The 20,789-nt window shown below is 43.6% G+C and overlaps 1 protein-coding gene and 2 long non-coding RNA genes across 3 annotated transcripts in view; 1 reads left to right on the forward strand and 2 right to left on the reverse strand.

The window, feature by feature from the left end:
• Positions 1-1,334: 1,334 nt before the first annotated feature.
• On the forward strand, positions 1,335-3,534 carry rps16 (ribosomal protein S16). Its single transcript, XM_029462052.1, has 6 exons — positions 1,335-1,439; positions 1,530-1,581; positions 2,239-2,340; positions 2,649-2,745; positions 2,844-2,891; positions 3,350-3,534. The coding sequence occupies exons 2-6, from the start codon at positions 1,534-1,536 to the stop codon at positions 3,493-3,495; spliced, it is 441 nt and encodes a 146-aa protein (XP_029317912.1). The 5' UTR covers positions 1,335-1,439; positions 1,530-1,533; the 3' UTR covers positions 3,496-3,534.
• A 171-nt stretch (positions 3,535-3,705) lies between these two features.
• LOC115028435 (uncharacterized) overlaps positions 3,706-20,789 on the reverse strand; it is a 25,552-nt gene continuing 8,468 nt past the window's right edge. Inside the window, exon 3 of the long non-coding RNA XR_003834561.1 lies at positions 3,706-4,560. This is a non-coding gene — a long non-coding RNA (uncharacterized LOC115028435). The remainder of the gene's footprint in view (positions 4,561-20,789) is intronic.
• LOC115028436 (uncharacterized) lies at positions 14,874-19,208 on the reverse strand. The gene is made up of 3 exons (XR_003834562.1): positions 19,128-19,208; positions 18,540-18,613; positions 14,874-15,165 (listed from the first exon to the last, which is right to left on the reverse strand). It is a non-coding gene; the product is annotated as an uncharacterized LOC115028436 (long non-coding RNA).

Consider the following 20,789-nt stretch of genomic DNA (forward strand, 5'->3'; position numbering starts at 1 on the left):
CTCACCACGAGCTAAAAAAAAAAAATAGGTTAGATGACACCAAGTAGTGAATTTGTGTAGTTTGGTGTAAATTGTCATCTTGTAATAAACGTAAAATTAAAGTTCTGTACTGATTTCTGCCAAACAGCGTCTGGTTGATGAGACAACATTGCCCCCCAGCCGAGATGGCAATGATGTCACACTAAAAATGACCTTTTCGCCAACACTAGAGGGGGCTGTTTTGTAGGAATTTAGAAAAGTGTATGAGAAGACTCACATTAACCAGGCCACTGGGATTACACATTATTTATTAATATGATTTATGATCTGGATTATAATTAAAAACTCCTTCAGTGTAGATTAAAAATATATATATAGCTATTTCAACCTATATATAGTTGGGATTTGTCTCAACCAGATCCTGTTAAATAAACACTTTATTATATTATCATTCTTTTCAACATGGTTTATGACGTGGGTGCAGCTTATCACAATTTCTAGGAGCATCCATGTAAATAACGTAGCATTTCTACTTCTTCTTTGTATCCTGATCCTTCCCCTTTAGTTGGCAGCAGAACAGTTCTTCTGGTTTCTGTTGTTTAGACAGCTACTTTTCTCTCATGCCATTTTTCTATTATTGGGGTTTAAGCAAAAAGGTTTTGTGAATTGTTTTGACGTTTGTTTACTTTATTGGTGTCATAATAAAAGAGGGGCCAATGTAAAGTCACAACTCAAAAGATAAAAACAAGTATGACGTGCAAAACATTGGTTTATTAATAGTATTTTATGATAATATTCTATATTCTATACCACTGCTATTTTTTATTTGCAAGCACAGTCAGTGTAAAACTTTAATATATAAAAAGAGGAAAGTATTTCACATCAAATTAAATAAGGTGGGTTCTTTAGGACATTTTTGTGGTCTCAACAGCAAAATTCAGAGCTGTTTAAATGGCATAATGGCATCTGTGAGATGTGTATTGTCAATATTTTAATAATTAAGAGGCTCTATCCTCTTAAAATACATTTCAAACATACATTACAACCAGGTGACTGGCCTCAATGCATAACATAACATAACAAAAAAAAAAAAAACCCTCAAAAGTGCAGTATTTGACATCATGGTCTTTGAAATATGACCTTTCTGGAAGACACCCAAGTTGCTTTTTAAACACTTTTTAAGGCTTTATGGTGCACCCAAAAAGCTGCCTTCATGCGGTCAGTCAATTTGCCACGAACATGGACATTTCTAGCCATTACATTTCCATTTTATACCAAGAAACAGCCATTTATATCAACAACTGCTACGTATATAAAATCAAAATGTAAAATGGAGGTAGAGCGAGAGCAATTGTCGCAAAACCTACCACAAAGCACAACTGAAGTGTCGCGCAATAGCCCCTGATCTTCGGCTCGTGAAACCCCGTCGGTCTCTCCGTACGGCACCCTAGCTGAAGACGGTATGTTCTTCAGCCCGATCCATTAAAATAGTTAAATATTATACGTATACTCTGGTTTCTAATGTAACTGTTGTCCCCTGTGTGTTTCAGAAACATGCCAGCTAAAGGTCCTTTGCAATCTGTCCAGGTCTTTGGACGTAAAGTAAGTACAATATAGAATTTAATCCACATGTGGTGTTGTGGCTACCCTGCTAGCGCCCATTAGCTAACGTGATGTGGTGGTGTGTCGTAGGTTTACACCGATATTCTCCCGCACGTTAACTGTTATGTTGGCTTGTATAGTTTACAGACGTCGTGAAACTTAATTTGAAGCTCCGTTGTGGTTGTACATGACAGTAAAGCACCTGTACAAGTGTTACTGGTTTCGCTGTGTATAGGCTCATATCTTGCGTAGCTAGCTAGCTTAGATGCTAACAGCCTGACACAGAGCATGAAGAAGAAAAGCACACATTGGACCTCTCATGCGGCCAGAAACGCTAATCAAAATTAATGTGTTGCTGCCATCGTTCAGGTTTGCTGTGTATTGGATCATATCTTGTGTAGCTAGCTAGCCTGCTTGCTATCAATGGTGCGGATACTGATACTTTACAGAGGATAAATACTCATTTTAGCTTACATGTCTCCTCCATACAAACATTCACATTCCTCACATGTCCCGATAGGATGCAAGTTCCTTCGCATCAACCAAATGTTTGAATTAAATCAGCACGCAAGGACTGTTGGGAGTCATAAAATAGAGATTTAAACGGGTTATCTTACAGTTGTGTTTGTTTTCTGATGACGACGTTTCTGTTTATAGAAAACCGCCACAGCAGTTGCTCACTGCAAGAGGGGGAATGGCCTGATCAAGGTGAACGGCAGACCCCTGGAAATGGTGGAGCCAGCCACTCTCCAGTACAAGGTGAGTCCCAGTGAGAGAGGAGGGGGGGGGGGGTTAATACCGGGGTGCACATGGCTGGTGGAAGGCAGAGTTGTAAACATCTGTAAGGACATGGAAGGGATGAGCATTGCAGCATGGCATGGGTGACAGTTGTAACATGTCTTCACTGCATTTTAAAGATGATGCTAAGCGGTAGCTACCGGTCATTCCCATGCCTTACAATTGACAGCAATGTTATACACAGTAATGGATTTTGTTTGCAGATTGCCATGATTGTTCCCCTGTCTTTCCTGAAAATGTATCGTTGACATTATCTGCTCTCATTTTAGCTTCTGGAGCCAGTGCTGTTACTGGGAAAGGAGCGCTTTGCTGGCGTTGACATCAGAGTCAGAGTGAAGGGTGGTGGACATGTTGCACAGGTCTATGGTGAGCAGAACAATATTGTTTTCTCAATGAGTGTGTTGCTTCATAATTATGCCCCCCCCCCTACCTTTCTGACATTTATTGTTCCTATTTTCTTTCAGCAATTCGTCAGGCCATCTCCAAATCTCTGGTTGCCTACTATCAGAAGTGTGAGTATTACATTTTATTCAGTGCACACACACACATAACTCATGCGTGCTATAAATGTTTTAACCAAATGAAGCAGTGCCCAAGACTGAATGTCTACTACACTATAAATATGGAGTTCAGGACATGAGCTGTAAACATTTAACTACATGTTGGTGTGCAAACATTTAGTTACAGCATTAAACGGTCCTGTGACATTGATGGCCAGCTTTTAGAAAGCACCTGGTCAGGAGATGCTTTCTAAACAATATAATGGATTATTATTATTGAATGTATCATCCAGTCAACTTGTTTTGAGCTAAAATGAGAATCAAAGTTCAGTTAAAGTACAGCGTTAACTCCATTCTAAATGTTTTTAGCACAAATCTTTAGTGTGAGGATGCGTTGAGAATGGAGGAACATATTTGAGATGTATAGGGAAGAACTGGCAGAATAACCTTAAGCGTTTGTCCATCTGCAGATGTTGATGAGGCCTCCAAGAAGGAGATCAAGGACATCCTGATCCAGTACGACAGGACCCTGCTGGTTGCCGATCCACGTCGCTGCGAGTCCAAGAAGTTCGGTGGACCTGGAGCTCGTGCCCGCTACCAGAAGTCTTACCGTTAATCCCCCTGTACATTTTCTTAATAAATTGGAGGAACAAAACATCTTTGTCATTTTCTTATTTATAAGACTGTACGGATGAGTTGCTTACAACCTCTAGTCCTAGTTTTCAATGAGCAGTGATGTTTGTTGTTGAAATCGTTTGATATTATGTGTTGTGTTTATAGTTTATTTCAATTTACAGCATACATTCATGTTGCCAGGCACCAGTATGTGTGTTTGAAGGACTCCACTATGTTTGGATTGCCCCCTGATGAGTCACATCATCCGCTCCTGCTGAAATCAGTCTGCTAGCTGTTTAACCGAACTCGACCGTTTGACCTAGATAACAAGAAAGACATGACCTGCAGGAGATTGTTCAAGTTAAAGAGCTAAAACTAACATCCAGTTCACATTACCGCCTCGTATGTGGCGCTACAGATGGTAGAACACAACCTAATACTAAACTAATAACTGGATCTTAGGGGAAGTTTTGTATATATTAGAATTTATTTGTTTAGGTTTTGTATTTTTGGCAAGTCACATGGTTGATGGTGATCAGAGCAGGCAGGTTGGTTGCACAGCATTTGACTTGGTACAGAAGGTAAAGCTCAGGTGTTACTAATCACATTAATCACAGTCTTCATGCTCAATACAGGAGCTGAGGCAGCTAAATGGACCCGTGTCATGGCAGACAGTTTGACTCGTCACAGTAGGAAAAGCACAGGTGTTATTACATGACATTAATGATAGCCGCATTCCACCTTTAGAGGAGGCCTTCGTCTTCTACATGCTGGCTCCCTGGAGTAGTTTACTGCAATGTCTGCTGTGGAAAAATTAATTGAATTGTTTACACCTGTGCATTATCTACTGTCTCAAAGTCTTCACAATAATTTAATGGCCTTGGTCTTGTATTTTATTTTAGTCAAACTGTTTCCAGCATCTATCTGCTTCAGTGTTGGTCTTTCAGATGACTATAATTGACCAGCAGAGGGCGCCAGGAGACTGATGAATCAGGGCTGCGAAGACTTCCCCTCACCAGCAGCCTTCAGGAAACTGGCTTGCTGCCATTTCAGAAGTGTCATAGTCCTGAAGATGAAACACAGTATATGATTAATGAATATACACCACATTAACATTCCACACTGTATCCCTCATTGCCAAAATCCCTGTGAGCACACGACATGAATCCATACTTTGATAAATGCAGTCTTACAATGGTACCCAAGCTGACTTTCCCTTTCAAACTCTGTAAACGACACATTGAGAAGCACTAATGTCGGCTATTGTTCCAGGCCTGTGTTGCTTTGTTATTAAAAACCAGCCACTGTAACCAGGCAGTGTGTTCCACCGCTGATTTAATGGATGCCTTTTCACTCAGACACTTTCAGGTGTGTGAAAGTATACAATGAAACCCGCTGTGCCCAATTTTCAGAATTTCATTATTGTAGTTGGAGGTTTTATGGTATTTTTTTCCCCAGTCTTTTGTACCCTGATAAGAATAGCTTGCACGTGTAATCTACGCTTATCAATCAAAAAGAAGCAATTTCCACATTTTTGCATCAAATTGCAGCGTTTTCCCCTCATTTTCTTCTGATTGCTTGTCACTGCTATCTGTTTTTTCTGCCAGTGTTGATGCACAAACACACATTCCACTCCAGCACAACAACAGGAGTGTAATGAGGTGAGCTGAGCTGAGGCCCAGATGTTGTTGGCCTCTCTGTGGGCAGCCAGCAGCAGCCGTTCCCGCTCGGCGAGCTCCCGGGGGGGGGGGATCAGGCCTGTGTACAGCCCTCCAATAATCAACACAGCAGGGAAGCCCACTCCCCACTGCTACTGTTGTTTACTACTGTTTGTTTTCTGCCCCTGCCTACCGCCTCACCTCGAAAGACCATAATGCTGCACCGGTGACATTCTGTGCCTGTGGAAATGTCTGTTTTCTGCAGCAGAAGAACGAGAACAGAGGAAAGCAGTGTGGATAATGCAGCGGGCTGCCGGGAACAGAGGAGGACGGAATATAAGGCTGTTGAAAATGGATGTTTGTGCCGGTTTTTCTCCGTCTAATGGGGGAAAATTGGTCTCCGTGTGTATTTTGTCTCTCAAAATGATGTGTTGTACACCATCACAATAACAATAATAAGTGGAATAACATTCTTCAACCTTTTAAAGCTGCAACATGTATTTCAGATCAAATAAGCCACCGTTTAGAAAGGGTTTAAAATGTTGTCACAAAGGGCTGTGTTGATGGTTAATACATCGTTTATTAATGTTTAGTTCAAATAAATTATTTAGAACAACTTTTGGGTTGCCAGGTTGTGAACAATGGTGTTTATCCCCCCCCCCAGGTATGACCTCTTGACCCTCTAAGAAAGGATTGCACTCTATTTATAGCTATATCTATCTATTCAGCTTATAACTTCTCTGTGGAGCATTAATGATTCATCAACCCTTATCAAAGCTGTTAGTTAACACTTTGTTTGCCTGATGAGGAAGTGATACCAGATACTAAATGATGTTTGTGTGCTGCAGTGTGTGGGTTAATGTAAAGCATAAAGGGACGTGTGCAGCATGGTGTCACCTGTAATGATTTGTTTTCCTCCCTTTCCACAAGCTGTTGCTTTGATTAAGTTCCCCTGCTAGTAGATAATTAAAAACAATGGAGGGGCTGTGATGGTAAATGGAGAACATTTGACCCAGTGTACAAAAGGTGTCTGAATTATTGTTTCACAACAAATCTTTTAATTCTTTTGGCATTTGAATCGTGTCATTAAGTGAGCTGGGCTTATTCCTTTATGGCTGAACACACACACACACACACACACACACACACACACACACACAGCACTTGCCTTTCCTCTGTTAACACCTCTGCCTCTCGAGGTCACCAAATCACACAAACACTGAGGTGTTAGGCCAGGATGCATTTTGTCATCACTTGTATTCATCCCCCTCCACGCCTCCACGCCTCCACGCCTCCACTCTGCAACTAACACATGTGAGCGTATGAATACACCCACATGCATGCACAGTTTAAGCTTCAAGCATGACCTACAGTACATTTGTCTATTCCAGCCTCCTCTCTGCAGAGACACAAAGAGAGAGAAACGAAAGAGGGAGGGACGGTCATTAACATATACTGACCACTGCTCTCCTCCCTGCGGCGGTCGACTCCTCGTCGAGCCTCATCGCCCTCAATGAGTAAACAACAATCGGTTGAGGGTGCCAGCGGCTGATCATCAGGGGACAGTAGCAGCAACAAATGCTGGCAGTGAAGAGGAAATGCAGCTTAGCCAAGCGACGCGCCGCTGTTTGGGGCCGAAAGTGTTAATGAGGGGATAGCTGCTTATCTGTTGATTGTCCTTGAGGGGAGGTGATCACTATGTGTGTGTGTGTGTGTGTGTGTGTGTGTGTGTGTGTGTGTGTGAAGGAGGAGGAGGAATGTCTCCATTGAGAGTACAGCTGGATTTTGTTTGTCTGCTGTTCCAACATGATGAGTTTTGCTGCTCATACCAAGATGATGCTTCCTGCGAATTTAAAGGAGACATATTAAAGTCTTTTTCAGGTTCATACCAGGTTTCTACGAGAACATGTTTATATGCTGTAATGTTAAAAAACAAACTGATGTGTTCTCATACTGTCTGAATACACCCGTGTTCACCCTCCGCCTGACGCCTGTCTCTTTAAGACCTCGTCTGTTGTTGGTCAATGTGTCTTCTGTATCTGCACTGTCAGCGTCTCTGCACCGTCACTGCAGCTGGGGAATGACTAACAGTGTAGGGGCACCGTCTACCTATACAGTATATTGTGTGACAACCTGACGGCTCCTTTAAAAAGACACAGTTTCTGAACACAAGCCGAGTGAATTCCTCCGTGGATCGAGCATTTTGATAAAACAAACATGTTGGGGAAGTCATCTGCGATGGTTTGACATCTAATAGATTAAACAACAGTCGTAGAAGTGGTATTTACAGCCCGAGTCTTAAAGGAATAGCTCATTTATGTAGTAGTTAGCTTAGCTTAGCATAAAGATTGCAAACAGGAAGTTCAGGGGACCGGTAGCTTCCTGGATCTCCTAGTTGCCTCAAGAAGTAGTCAGAAGAAATTGAGGTTTGATACCGAACCCTAAATGAGACATCGTGGACAGAATGTGTGGAATCGGATCTACAGCGAGCTCTTTGCTTTGCATCCCCCACAATGCACTGTGTTCCAGCAGGATGAGGAATGACAAGACATTTATATTCTACCCAGGATGCTGACTGAGCATTTTAACAGCAGTTTCCTTTTTTCATACTCACAGCGTTGATGTTCAAATCTCTGACACTTTAAAAGACGACAACACAACAGCAGACAAAGAGAACGTAAACTGAGCAGAGGGTTCAAACTTTATACACCTTCCAAAAAGTGCTTTCATGCCTGAAAGTGGCAGTCTGTAAGTATGTGTGTGTGTCTGTATGTATGTGTGTGTGTCTGTATGTATGTATGTGTGTGTGTATGTCTGTATGTGTGTGTGTCTGTATGTATGTGTGTGTGTGTGTGTACATGTATGTCTGTATGTGTGTGTGTCTGTATGTATGTGTGTGTGTGTATGTCTGTATGTGTGTGTGTCTGTATGTATGTGTGTGTGTGTGTGTGTGTGTGTGTGTGTGTGCATGTATGTCTGTATGTGTGTATGTCTGTATGTATGTGTGTGTATGTGTGTGTCTGTATGTATGTGTGTGTGTGTGTGTGTGTGTCTGTATGCATGCGTGTGTGTGTGTCTCTATGTATGTGTGTGTGTCTGTATGTATGTGTGTGTCTGTATGTATGTGTGTGTGTATGTATGTGTGTGTGTATGTCTGTATGTATGTGTGTGTATGTATGTATGTATGTGTGTGTGTGTGTATGTATGTATGTCTGTATGTCTGTATGTATGTGTGTGTGTGTGTGTATGTATGCATGTCTGTATGTGTCTGTATGTATGTGTGTCTGTATGCATGTGTGTCTGTATGCATGCGTGTGTGTGTCTCTATGTACGTGTCTGTATGTATGTGTGTGTGTCTGTATGTGTCTGTCTGTCTGTCTGTCTGTGTCTGTATGTATGTGTGTGTGTGTGTGTCTGTATCTGTATGTATGTGTGTGTGTCTGTATGCATGTGTCTGTGTGTGTGTGAGTCTGTATGTATGTGTGTGTGTATGTGTGTGTCTGTATGTATGTGTGTGTGTGTGTGTGTGTGTGTGTGTCTGTATGCATGCGTGTGTCTGTCTGTCTGTCTGTGTGTGTGTGTATATGTGTGTGTGTGTGTGTCTGTATGTATGTGTGTGTGTGTCTGTATGTATGTGTGTGTGTGTGTCTGTATGTATGTATGTATGTATGTGTGTGTGTGTGTGTGTATGTCTGTGTGTGTGTGTGTGTGTGTGTGTCTGTATGCATGCGTGTGTCTGTCTGTCTGTCTGTCTGTCTGTGTGTCTGTATGTGTGTGTGTGTGTGTGTCTGTATGTATGTGTGTGTGTGTGTGTCTGTATGTATGTGTGTGTGTGTGTGTCTGTATGTATGTATGTATGTGTGTGTGTGTGTGTGTGTGTGTATGTCTGTATGTGTGTGTGTGTGTGTGTGTCTGTATGTGTGTGTGCTTGTTACAGGCAGCAGCTTTGAACAATATTCTCTTTGGTGAAACAGATGAATGTTCTGTGAGGTTTGGTTTTCATCTTCACGTAGGATGAGACCTGGGATCAGGGATAATGGTAATAATGTCCTCTCCGTGTGTTATTGTCCTACTTTAGTGAGTATAACTGCTCTGTGAGAGTCGTATTGAGAATATTCTTTGCAGAAGGATAATGATCATAAATGAGCAGCCACCTGAATGTTTGAAATAAACATTTCACTAGTGTGCCGTGAATGCTGATGACAACTCTAAAGTCTCGTCTCTTCATTCCACAATCCCACGCTCCACTTAGTTTCCCCCCCGCTTTTCCCCTCAGAGTACCCTTCGTTACCGCAGAGGGTTGAGAGGGAATATCGAGCTGGTGATGGATTCATCTCGTCTGTTTCGCTCTGCACAGAGAGGCTTCCCTCGCTCTCCTCTCGGCCTGTTTTTGGTCTTGAAGCTGACAAAAAGGGCTCGCTGTTACTGACCCGCTCCGTTAGTCACACTCTCTGCGGCCAGCTTTGACTCATTCCCAACACATTCAACCTAGACTTGAACTAAAGTGGAATTAGTCCCAGTGCGCTCACACCGCAGAACCTTTGTCTCCTATTAAAATCTGCCTCTATCTCGCCTCCTTAGGTCTCTTCCTCGTCCTCCATCTTTGTGCAGGCAGTGTGACGGTTGCAGCGTGGCACTTTCCTGCACACAGGGTGAGCCGGGTCATGCAGGGGTTTCCCCCCGAGAGCTCGGCTGTTGTGCCCGAGCTAAATCGGGAGGTCATAGGGTACCTCACACACCCTTCAACCTTTACCCTTCAGCTCGGGCTGTGGCGCTCTGATTCCCTGCGACAACCTGCAGAAGGTCTGCGTTGATCCCCCCTCCCTCAGGGGTCAGCGTGGCCGGCCAGGATCTATTTTTGTGAAAACACACAGTTCATACAAGAAAGCCTCACCTCCTGTGCAGCAGGGGCGAGAAGATTATGAAAGTTCACAGTGCGCCCAGACAGCTTTGAAGTATAGAGGTTATCTTTCACTCGTGCCACGTTCGCTGTTGTTTCTTTAAACGTCATGATTAAAGGAATACATCAGGATCCGTCAACTTTACCTGAGAGGAGCTGGGAATGTGTGCACGATTATCATCTGTGTGTCCCTGCTTGATGAATGGCTCTGGTGTTCCATGATAACGCTTTATTAAAAGCTATGCTTAGCAATGATTAATCAATAGTATTATCTTCATTGTATAATCACATCTATAATTGCAGAGTATCTGTTGCATGATATTTGTTTGTGGTGTCTCTTAACTGATCCTAATTATCTCTGCAGGCATAACGCCGGGGGGAGAGCATAAGAGCTCTTAGTCTGTCGTAGACCACTAGTGATTCAATATCCCCAAAGCTAATTGTTCACATATTTAAAACACCAAAATCTATTCCTAACGAGGACAAGATTATTACATTTTATTTTGATAAAGCTCAACCTATAATGGTGATGATGATGAGTCACCTTTTAACACTTTAACAGCCACCAGTTGTCCTCGGACCCTGACTGATCTGGAGTGAGAGTGGGCTACATGCACGATTGTCTCATTGAAATCTCACGCCATCCGAAGAATTTGGCGTGATCGCATAAAAAACAAAAAAACTGCACATAATGACAGTAAAACTGGAAACCTGTTTTATCACTTAACATTCAGTAAAATGTTAACATCAGCAGCAGGGGGCAGGTGAATTTTATTGTCGACGCTCTCATCACTTCACGGGCAAAGTTGGCGAATCTCCCAAAAAGCTGTTGCTCTCCTTTGAAGGATGTGACCTCGTGGCCACCTTCACTAAGTGCTGTGGAGCACATGAGCTGCTCCACTCGGACCTGTCAGGAAGTGTTGTGAAGAATGTTACCGAGAGAGAAGAGTGTGAATTGATTGCCCTCTGACTGCTGACAAAGTGCGCTCGGTGTGCCATCCTGTGTGGAGTATGTGTGTGTTTCGGCCTGTCATGCCCCCTACATGTGGAGATGGGGGGGGGGGACATGGCTAATTAAACGGAGTAAAAGCTGTTGAAAGGGGATGGACACTGCCAGCACGAGAAGATTTGACATCCATGTGTTCTTGTTTCGAGACAGAGACGGGGCAAGCGTGACGGAAGCAGGAGGCCCAGGTTGCAGCACCCCGCCTGGCTGCCAGAGCTCAGTCATAGGGCGAGGGATTGTGGGGAGGAGGAGGTGGTGGTAAACGGTAATGGAGGAGGGTGGTGTTAATATTAACTGCAATTCCAGACCTCTACTAGCAGTCTCTCCTTTTTTTTTTTTCTTCTCTCCGGCCGTCAGAGAGCTCTAAACCCCAACACCCTATCCTACTGCTACACTCACACACACACACACACACACACATTCCAAGAGGCAGGGATGGGAGCGTGACAATCGGGAAACAACGGCTGTTAGTTACAGAAAATGCATTACGGCGTGGGCCCGGGCAGCGGAGCGGAGGAGAGGAAGTGGTGGGATTACGCTGGGCTTGGACAAGCGGAGCGCAGGGCTGTTTCCTCCCCCTCCCTGTAGCTAAACTGTTCCGATTTACAAGGCCTCCAGGGATACGGGTACCCCATCCTCGTCCCGTGAAACCTCGACAGCTCCTGATTTAAAAATAATCCTAAATCAGCGCATGACAGTTGTCAGCAGGGCATAAGGAGGTCAGGAGGAGCGATTGACTGAGGAGAGAAGACAAATCGCACAAGGCGACTGGGTGTTTTAGATAAGAGATAAACCGTGTGTGCACTGCAGACTTTAAAGGTCCAATCTGTCTGCCGCAAAGTGCCCCATTATTGGCTTCAACATGACACCGTCCTACACTAATATGGATTTTCTGAGCTCGGAGTCTAATACCTTGTATGTGACCAACAAGTTTTATATACGTTGAGGCGGTAAAAACATCGTTCTAGTGATGCATTTTTGAGTTACGTCAGTTAAGAGTGGATTTTCCAGGAGCAAGGACAATGACAAAGCGGTTCCCCTTACCTTTTTGGGATTAACAGGCACATGACAAATGTATGTTTGCACAAACACACATTCAGGAAGTCAACTCTTGTTCCCATGCTTTGTCTTGTGCATCATTAATGAAGCAAATTGTTTTACTAGGCGTTTGAAGAAATGAAGAAGGCTAAGGTTTCCCCAACGCTTGTTGCATTGTCATCCTGTACCCATGGCCTTCTATATTTATTATTTATTCAGAAGAAGAAGAATCTAAGAAGAGATGATCGCTCTCAACTCATTCAGCACATGCATGAGGGATGTTTACCGACGTCTCAGGTGCACCGTTCCGCTTTTACCTCCATCGCACTTTGTTGTAACAATGCGCACGCTCGTCAATTCCCAGACTGCAAATACTTTTGTGAACACAATGTAATCATAAGGGGAATAAAAAAAAGATTGGTAACTTCTACTCCATAGCAGGAAAACTCCCCCCTTCCAGCTGAATGGAGCCCCCCCCCCTTCTGTCTGACAGTGAACATATTTCTCCCTGCAGTCTTCATAGCAGTAAATAATAGCATTTCACTATTTCCCTTCTCTTCTGTTCCAGCTACGGCTCCAATGATGTCTGTTTTTTTTTTACTGTGGCAGCATCACTTCAAACCGGATGCGATCCGGCACTCCGCCAGCCTCTCTCCTGTGATCACCGCAGGCCTCGGAAGACCCCTTCAACAGAAACAGGAAGCAGTTCATAGCGTGGGTCACGACCCCTCTCATTCAGCCCCATGAGTCAAGCGGGGCCCACCCCGGTGAAACACAGGAAAGTTCCGGTCCCATCAACGAGGTGTGGAAGGATAATCAGGAGGGGGGGGGGGAGGAGGAGGCAGAGGAGACTTCTCTCTCTCTCTCCATGCACATCTGTATGCTATGTGTGTGTGAGTCAGACGAAGAGAGGTGCACATATGTTGAGCAGTAGCCGTGTAACATTATTACACACAAGGCCCAGAGAGGCACAACTACAGCTGCATCTAATACAAGGCTGCATCCACAGGGGGACACTACTGCAGGAGCTGTTATTGGACTTGTGATCAGAGGGACATAACACAGTCTATAACTGAAGGGTGGACAGGCAGAGGGGTTAGCAGAATCCACTGCTTTCTTGAAACTTGGATACAGAGAGAGTCCTTTGCAGTTTTCCATTTTTAGAGTTGCTGAAGTGTTTTTGAATGATGTGGTGCAACATGTGTCCGAAATCACTCTCCCATTCTCTTTCTCCTCAATAGCTGACACGTTGTTTTCTCACAGTCTGCTTCTCTCCTTACCTGTATCTGTATTATTCCACTCAGCCCGCCTCCACCTCACCTCATCAGCTCACCTGGGCTCCAGCTGCGTCTCATCTCCAATAAAGCCGGTGTTTAAGCCTCTCCTGCTCACACACTCAGTGACAGATTGTACTACGACTCATGCGAGACTCTCCAGCACTTCGGTCCGGACGGGTTTCCTGCTGCCGACCACGCCTGCCTCTGACCCGCCCGCCTCTGACCCTGCCCGCCTCTAACCCGCCCTCCTCTGACCCTGCCCGCCTCTGACCCCGCCCGCCTCTGACCCAGCTCTGACCCTGCCTGCCTCTCCGATGAAAGACATAAAGGGAAATATATATCTATATTCATATACTTTACATGCGTGTAAAAACATGCAACATGCGGTAACATGAAGAATATTTTGCGTGTAACATGACAGGGACTAATATAACGTGACTTAATGATGTGTTGAACGAGGTAATATGACTCGGGGCAACTCCCCCGAAGAGACACGACAACAAAAACACATGGTGTGGGTGGATGCCGGTTCCAAGTCTGATTTGTACCAGCCTACATTATCTATTTGCTTATGATGCCAATAAGCCCAGATGGAAACATGCATTCATTAATTCAACCGTTATTTATACTCGACAGAGTATCGAGGGGCGACCCTCATTGACAATGACATCGAGTCAATTACAAAAACAAAAAAGGAAAAGAAACATAACAAGCAATACCATTATAAAAGCCATTAACACTTTCCAGGAAATTAATTTGATAAAGTAGGGTAATAAAGTAAAATAAAAACAGTTATATAAAAAGCCTTAGAATTTTTCAATTAGTGTTAATAATTTAGAACATTAAAATAATTTTAAAAATCAGTAGTGTCCAACCAAAGAAGAAATACAGATGGATTATACCTACTTAATGAAAGAGTTAATAAAAAACTATATCTTTAATAAACAAAAAATAGAAAATAAAGTGCACAAAGAGCGATTTACTGCAAAAGAGTTGGACAGCTTTTGTAGTCCGTTTTAAATGTAGGAGTTCACAACTTCTGCCAAAATGTACATAAAAGAAAAAGTACTACAAGTTTATCTAAGGTATTACAAGAACACTAAAAGCTATTCGCTACAGTAGGAAGACTTTCGCTCTATAAACCCACAAAACACTTGCTGAGTCGATGTTTTTGTGCCAAAGATTGAGGCTTTTTTTGGCCAAACCAGAGAGCTGATGTCATGGGAGCTCTGTTAATGTTCATGTTGAACCACATCTGATATTTCACTTTAATGGAGGGGTGTTAATAGCGGAGGGGAAGCAGTAGAAACATGGGAGTAAGAAGAGAGAGATCATTTGGCTGAACAGAGTAGCTGTAGTTTTCTTTTTTCTGCCTCAGCCCAAATAAATCCCATATAGGTTTCTTCATCAATAGTTACCATCAAAGTCTAACTGTATCTGCTCTCTGCCGATTCATCTGTAAGAGCTTCCTCTGAATTATTCAGCCTTAGCAGACATCTCTGAACTCTGGCAGGTTTATTAGCGGCCCAGATAAGATTGTGAAATCATTTAGCTGCTAAGGCCATTATACATGATGAGAGCTCGCAGTGCTGCGCAGTGTGGATCTTTTGGGACTGGACCTTTTTAGTCAGAGACATCTTGACTTTAGTCGTTTGTTTTCCTCACGTCCGTTTCTCTCCTCGTGCAATCGATTCGCTTAAACTGAACAGCCAATCGGGGTCATTCCCTTTCCCCCTCATCTGTGCACGAGCACACACAGAAGTCCAGCTGGCGGACTGTGAGGAGATATTCGCTGAATGAATAAAAAAAAGAAGTGTATTGGATTAGAATCCACTTTTAAGTGAGTTTCATTGTGACACAGTCGTATTGTTTTGCAGTAATTCTATCCTCTATCTGCTTTAGCGTGATAAGAATCATCCTTTACACAAATTAGCTTTTTATACTTTTTTTTAAAGTATCCCTTGCCAGTTCTGGTATTTGTCCTTTTGCCAGCTGTTTTCTTTCCTGAGGTAAATCTCTATAAATCAATGGAAGTTAATCTGCTGAGAAGATTGTGTGCTCGCTCTGGCTATAGAGGCACTCTATCTCCATTGGTTACAGAGCATCCATCAAGTGCTCAATGAAGGCTCAGCTGAGCGGTGACATCCCGATCCCCTCTAACCCCATCACCCCGATCCACCCTCCCAACCCCTCCTCGCACTTCTTCATATTCTCCTCAGCACAATGAGCTTGTGAAGATCGATTTATTCCGCAGACATAAAGGACGATCGCTTAAAGAAACGTACTGTATCAGTTGTTAAGTTTCACACTCCATATCCACTTCTTCTTTATCTTGACGTCCTGTTGGCCTGGCTGTGAAGCGATTCTTCCTCCAGTGCTGTCTCAAGGGCGGCAGTGTCTCAGCTGCATTGGAAAGTCGATCTAATGGCCCTGTCATTCATCATGTAACTTTAACTCCGGGGGCACAGTGAAGTGAAGCGGAGGCTTCTTCTCGGTGATATAAAGCCGGGGCTGCATGGGTGCAAATCATCTTCGTACTCATTGCAGAGGGAGAAGGGTTTTTGAAATTCCTCACATTCTGTCCTGCAGTGTCTCTGTGGATATATCTCACCTGGCACAATGGTTTCAGTAACCCATGCACGTACACACTCATAATATGCAGATACACTCTTGATTTATCACACTGCTCTGCACACTGTATCCCTGTAACTGAAGAGTTTCATTTTATATGTGAAGAAAGAGAGTTGTGACCCTTGTGGGGGACAAAGTCATTCCAGAGGTATTTGACAAATAGAAGAAGAGAGAATAACACAGAGAGAGAGAGAGAGAGAGAGAGAGAGAGAGAGAGAGAGAGAGACAGAAAGAGAGAGACAGAGAGAGAGAGAGACAGAGAGAGAGAGAGACAGAGAGAGAGAGACAGAGAGAGAGAGAGACAGAGAGAGAGAGACAGAGAGAATCAGAGAGAGAGAGAGACAGAGAGAGAGACAGAGAGAGACAGAGAGAGAGACAGAGAGAGGACAGAGAGAATCAGAGAGAGAGAGAGACAGAGAGAGGACAGCAGAGAGAGACAGAGAGAGAGAGAGAGAGAGAGAGACAGAGAGAGACAGAGAAGAGAGAGGACAGAGACAGAGAGAGAGAGAGAAGAGAGAGAGAGAGAATCAGAGAGAGAGGAGAGAGACAGAGAGAGAGACAGAGAGAGAGAGACAGAGAGAGAGAGAGAGACAGAGAGAGACAGAGAGAGAGTAGAAAGACAGAAGAAGAGAGAGCTTACCGAAGGTTTCCTGGGTTTTGAACCCCGGATGACCCCGTTGTGTTTACCCAGGTTGTCCCAGAGCTCCTCCCTCTTCACCAAAAGTGACGTTAACACCTACCAGCTAGCTTGTTAGCTGTGCTGCTCCATGCTAACACTTGTTGAGTGATAGTTAATCTAAGAAATTAACAGATTGTGTCACATTTCTTGAGCTAAATGGGATCTTAAGTAGCTAAGTTTTTGTTGGAAATTGATAAAACATATGTGTAAATTTGATATTAAACAACATGAAATCATTAAAATAGGAAGCATTATACTTATAGGGAATCTGTCTCCTTAACTGGATCTACTTCCTGTTGAAACTACATTTAGGATTGGGCATGCGTGCTGCACAGTGGCTTTGTGTACATGGTCTGGTGGCTGGTTAGTTCTTCTTCATGTTGAGGTGCTCCCGGTGAGATCCGCATTCTGCCGTGTTGTAGCTCCTTCTTCCTCGTGGCTGTATTTGAAAGCATGCCAGTGGGAGGACCACACGGGGAGAGGCAATCAGGGGAAACATGTCCGACAAACACAACCAACAAGCACTGACGTCGCCTTTCATCTGCCTTGATCAAACACAGAGAGAGTGGGAGGAGCGTTGCTCTGGAAGCTCTGCTGAATAATCTGTTTCACAGGACTAAATAAAGAGTATAATGATGAACTCAGGGTGCTAATAGGCCTCTGTTGCAGAGAGTAAAGATGTGAATTCTTTTGTCAAGCACAGTTAGGAATGGGTCAAGCAGGTCAGTCCTGGACATTGGTGTGTCTAAGTGCCAAAGGGGGAATTTCTAGTCCGAGATGACTCCATTCCCTCCTACTGTTCGTCTCACTGACTGTCTTCTTTCCATTCGAGAAGCATGACTCAAAACTCAAACATCGCCCCCAAAAGGAACTCCTCACTCACAAAGAATGTCCAAAAGAGCGCGAGGATCGCAAACATCAGCGCTGCTTTCTTAAAACACAGTCTGAAAGTCTCCAAAGAGGCGAACACACAGACAAAGCTGGCTTGATTTTCAGCCAGCAGCGGAACTGGACTGGTGGGAAACTGAAATAATGTCTAATGCAGTTTAAAGTTACACTTTGTGTTTTGATAATTTGAGTGGGAGCCAGAGGGAGGTTTAGTTCTAATAGGCTGGAGCCATGCTCTGTGATGGGCTCCGGTATGGTTATTAGCTGGGGGGTTTACAGATGAACCCCTGGGCAGCGCAAGGTTTCAGCTCCCCACTGGTGTAAACTGTGGGTGGCAAGAAGATAAAACACGAGGCAGACTCAGCATTGTTTATGCTGCCTGTTTGTGGTCCATGCAGGGGCGTGTGTGCAGCCCTTATGTCTCCACAATGTAGCACGGGGATGCTAAAACCTCCTAAGACTGAGGTGTAATAACACAGCTTTTGTTTGGCCAACACTCGGGGGAAATCGAGCTTCCAATAGGTGTTAAATGTCTGAAAAATATGTTTTAAGCTCGGGGAAATAGATCAACGTTTGCAGCTAGCTGGACATCTGCAAACACATTTAAATGCCACAAGATGAACAAACAATATTTGAAATCAAAAAAGCCGATCACATGCATGACAAATCCCAATGCGATGATCCACCTGGGGAGACAGGACTAAGTATGCTCTACTGGAGGTCCATGGTTAAGTATGGGGGGTCCCGCTCCACCTGTCCCCCTGCCCCGAGCACCCAGGGTCAGCCACCGGAGAGGTGGTCCCGCCTGGCTCCATCCACACCACAAGCCCACCCTATCAACGCTAAACAGTGTGAAACAACACATTAACCAGCGAGCTGTCCAAATGTCAGCCAGGACGAGCGCTTGCTTTAAAAGCGACCACCACACATCTCAGTTATCTAGCTGTGTGGTCTCCACATGAAGATACCTTTTCAGATGCTTTTTGTTGGGTTGTTGTTGTAATCCGCGTGAAAGCGTGTCCACTGAGCAACATCTGAATCACTGCAGGATGAAAAACAAAGAGTTTGTCGATGATGCAACACACGTACATGCACGGGGAAGGGATTTATGATGTTAGAGAACGCCGACGTCTTGATTGATCGATCGAGAGACTTCTAAACTGGTTGAAATGTTCTTACTGAACAGGAAATGACGTGCGTGTGTGATATTTCTGCAGGATTGTCTTAAAAACATTTAAGCATGAATGATTCGTTTGTCATGCTTTTAAATGTAAACACCCAAAAATGTCAAAAACATGACGGGACACTTAAGTATGTCATAACAATATCAAATTACCAGCGGTGGAATGTAATGAATTACTCTCTAAGTACTGTACTTAAATACAAAGTTCAGGTATTTTACTGTTCTTCCACATACACTTACTTACTATACTAAATATGACAACAATATATTCACAAGTTACTTTCCAGATTAGAATTTAACACACAAAACATGACGAGTTTGTAAAACATGATGTATTGTAATAGATTACACTAGCCAACAGCATATATAGTACCTTGACCAACCAGTAATATTAATACAATACTGATATATGGTAGTTGAGTCCTTCATTTGATACTTCAGACACTTCCGACCCTAAAAACCATAGAAGAAGAAGAATCTACCTTAACTATAAAGTACTTTATAGTGCAGATTACATTAGTAATTAGTATTTATATGGACATTGGGCTGCCTTACTCATCCATTATAGATTGGGATACTTACTATAGATGAATAATAAAACTTGGGCATCGTTGACATTACAAGTTCAATACTGCAGGGGATTAATATTGCGACACTTTGGTGGTATCGTGCAACCCAAACCCTCACTACTGTTCCACACATAAATCTCACCGAGCGTGACTAACCCGGCAGTAACAGGAGCCGGGGCCGACGGTCCCCGCGGACCCCGTCCTGCATGTCAGTGTTTTAGAGCGCTCTGCTGTAAGGACCGGCCCCAGAACCTCCCTGGGCCCCCGGAGACCCTGTGAAACCAAACAGTGAGGTCAGCGCTGGGCTCCTATCTCACAGCGAGGATTACACTCACACACACACATTCAAAGAGCTAAAACCACTGAGACTGAACTTGGATTAAGTCATTAAGAGTAAGCATCCCCTAAAACCTCAGCCAGGGACTTTCTCAGTAAAAAGATATTCTCTTCTCACAGCAATTGATTTTCTATCTGTGAGCAAAGCTTGCAGGACTTCCTGACCTTTATTTCTGGATGGACAATTAATACCAGCAAATTCCAACTCATTAGATTTTTCCTTAATCTTTTTTTTTCTGCAGCAACTCAATAAATGGCTTTCTGGCTATCTCCCACCACAAGACAATGAAATGAAATAGCTGTAAAGTGCAGACTGATGCCTTCCCATCAATAATATTACACCCGTCGGACCATTTCCCTGCATGCACCTGCACTACTATTACACACACACACACACACACACACATACATGAAACTCTAGCTCCAATAACTTCCACAACAGTAACACTAGATGTTTTATTGTATCAAACAGGTGGTGATGACCTTCAGGGTCTCAAATAAGGAGTGTGTTTTGTGTCTGCATGTGTGTGTGTACACAGTCAGTTGATCCTCAGTCTCACTCTTTGTTGTGGCCCGTGAAGGAGCAAAGCACCAACAACAACATGACACTTCCACAGTAAAACGTTTACCATGCCTGCAGCCTTTACACACACACACACACACACACACACACAGGATGATGCACACAAACACACACACACGTTTAACTAGCACAGATTCACACACCACACACACACAATCATCGATGCTCAATTACCCTCTCCTGTGTTTAGACAGTAACGCTAGTCAGGAGGGTCTTAGGTGTGGAGAGCAACCTGTTGGGAATAATTCATGCGAGTGTCAAGAAGTGGGAATCTCAGGATTCTCTTACATTTTGTGGGCCACACACACGTATGGATGGACACATCCTTCAGCCCATTTATCAACATTATGGGCATCAATTGTAAATCAACTTTCATTTCATTTATTACATTCGTGCAAACTTTAGCATGCAACCACTAGTTATCCCTGTTATCCCATGATAACTGTACAAACTCTACTTGGAAGAAGAGCCCTGAGACGGAGAGTAATAAAAAACATTTATTTCCACTAATACAGTTCAACACTAAGTATTAACACACGCCGACAGT

Source organism: Cottoperca gobio, chromosome 23 (genome assembly GCF_900634415.1).
Source record: "Cottoperca gobio chromosome 23, fCotGob3.1, whole genome shotgun sequence".
Lineage (NCBI taxonomy): Eukaryota > Metazoa > Chordata > Actinopteri > Perciformes > Bovichtidae > Cottoperca > Cottoperca gobio.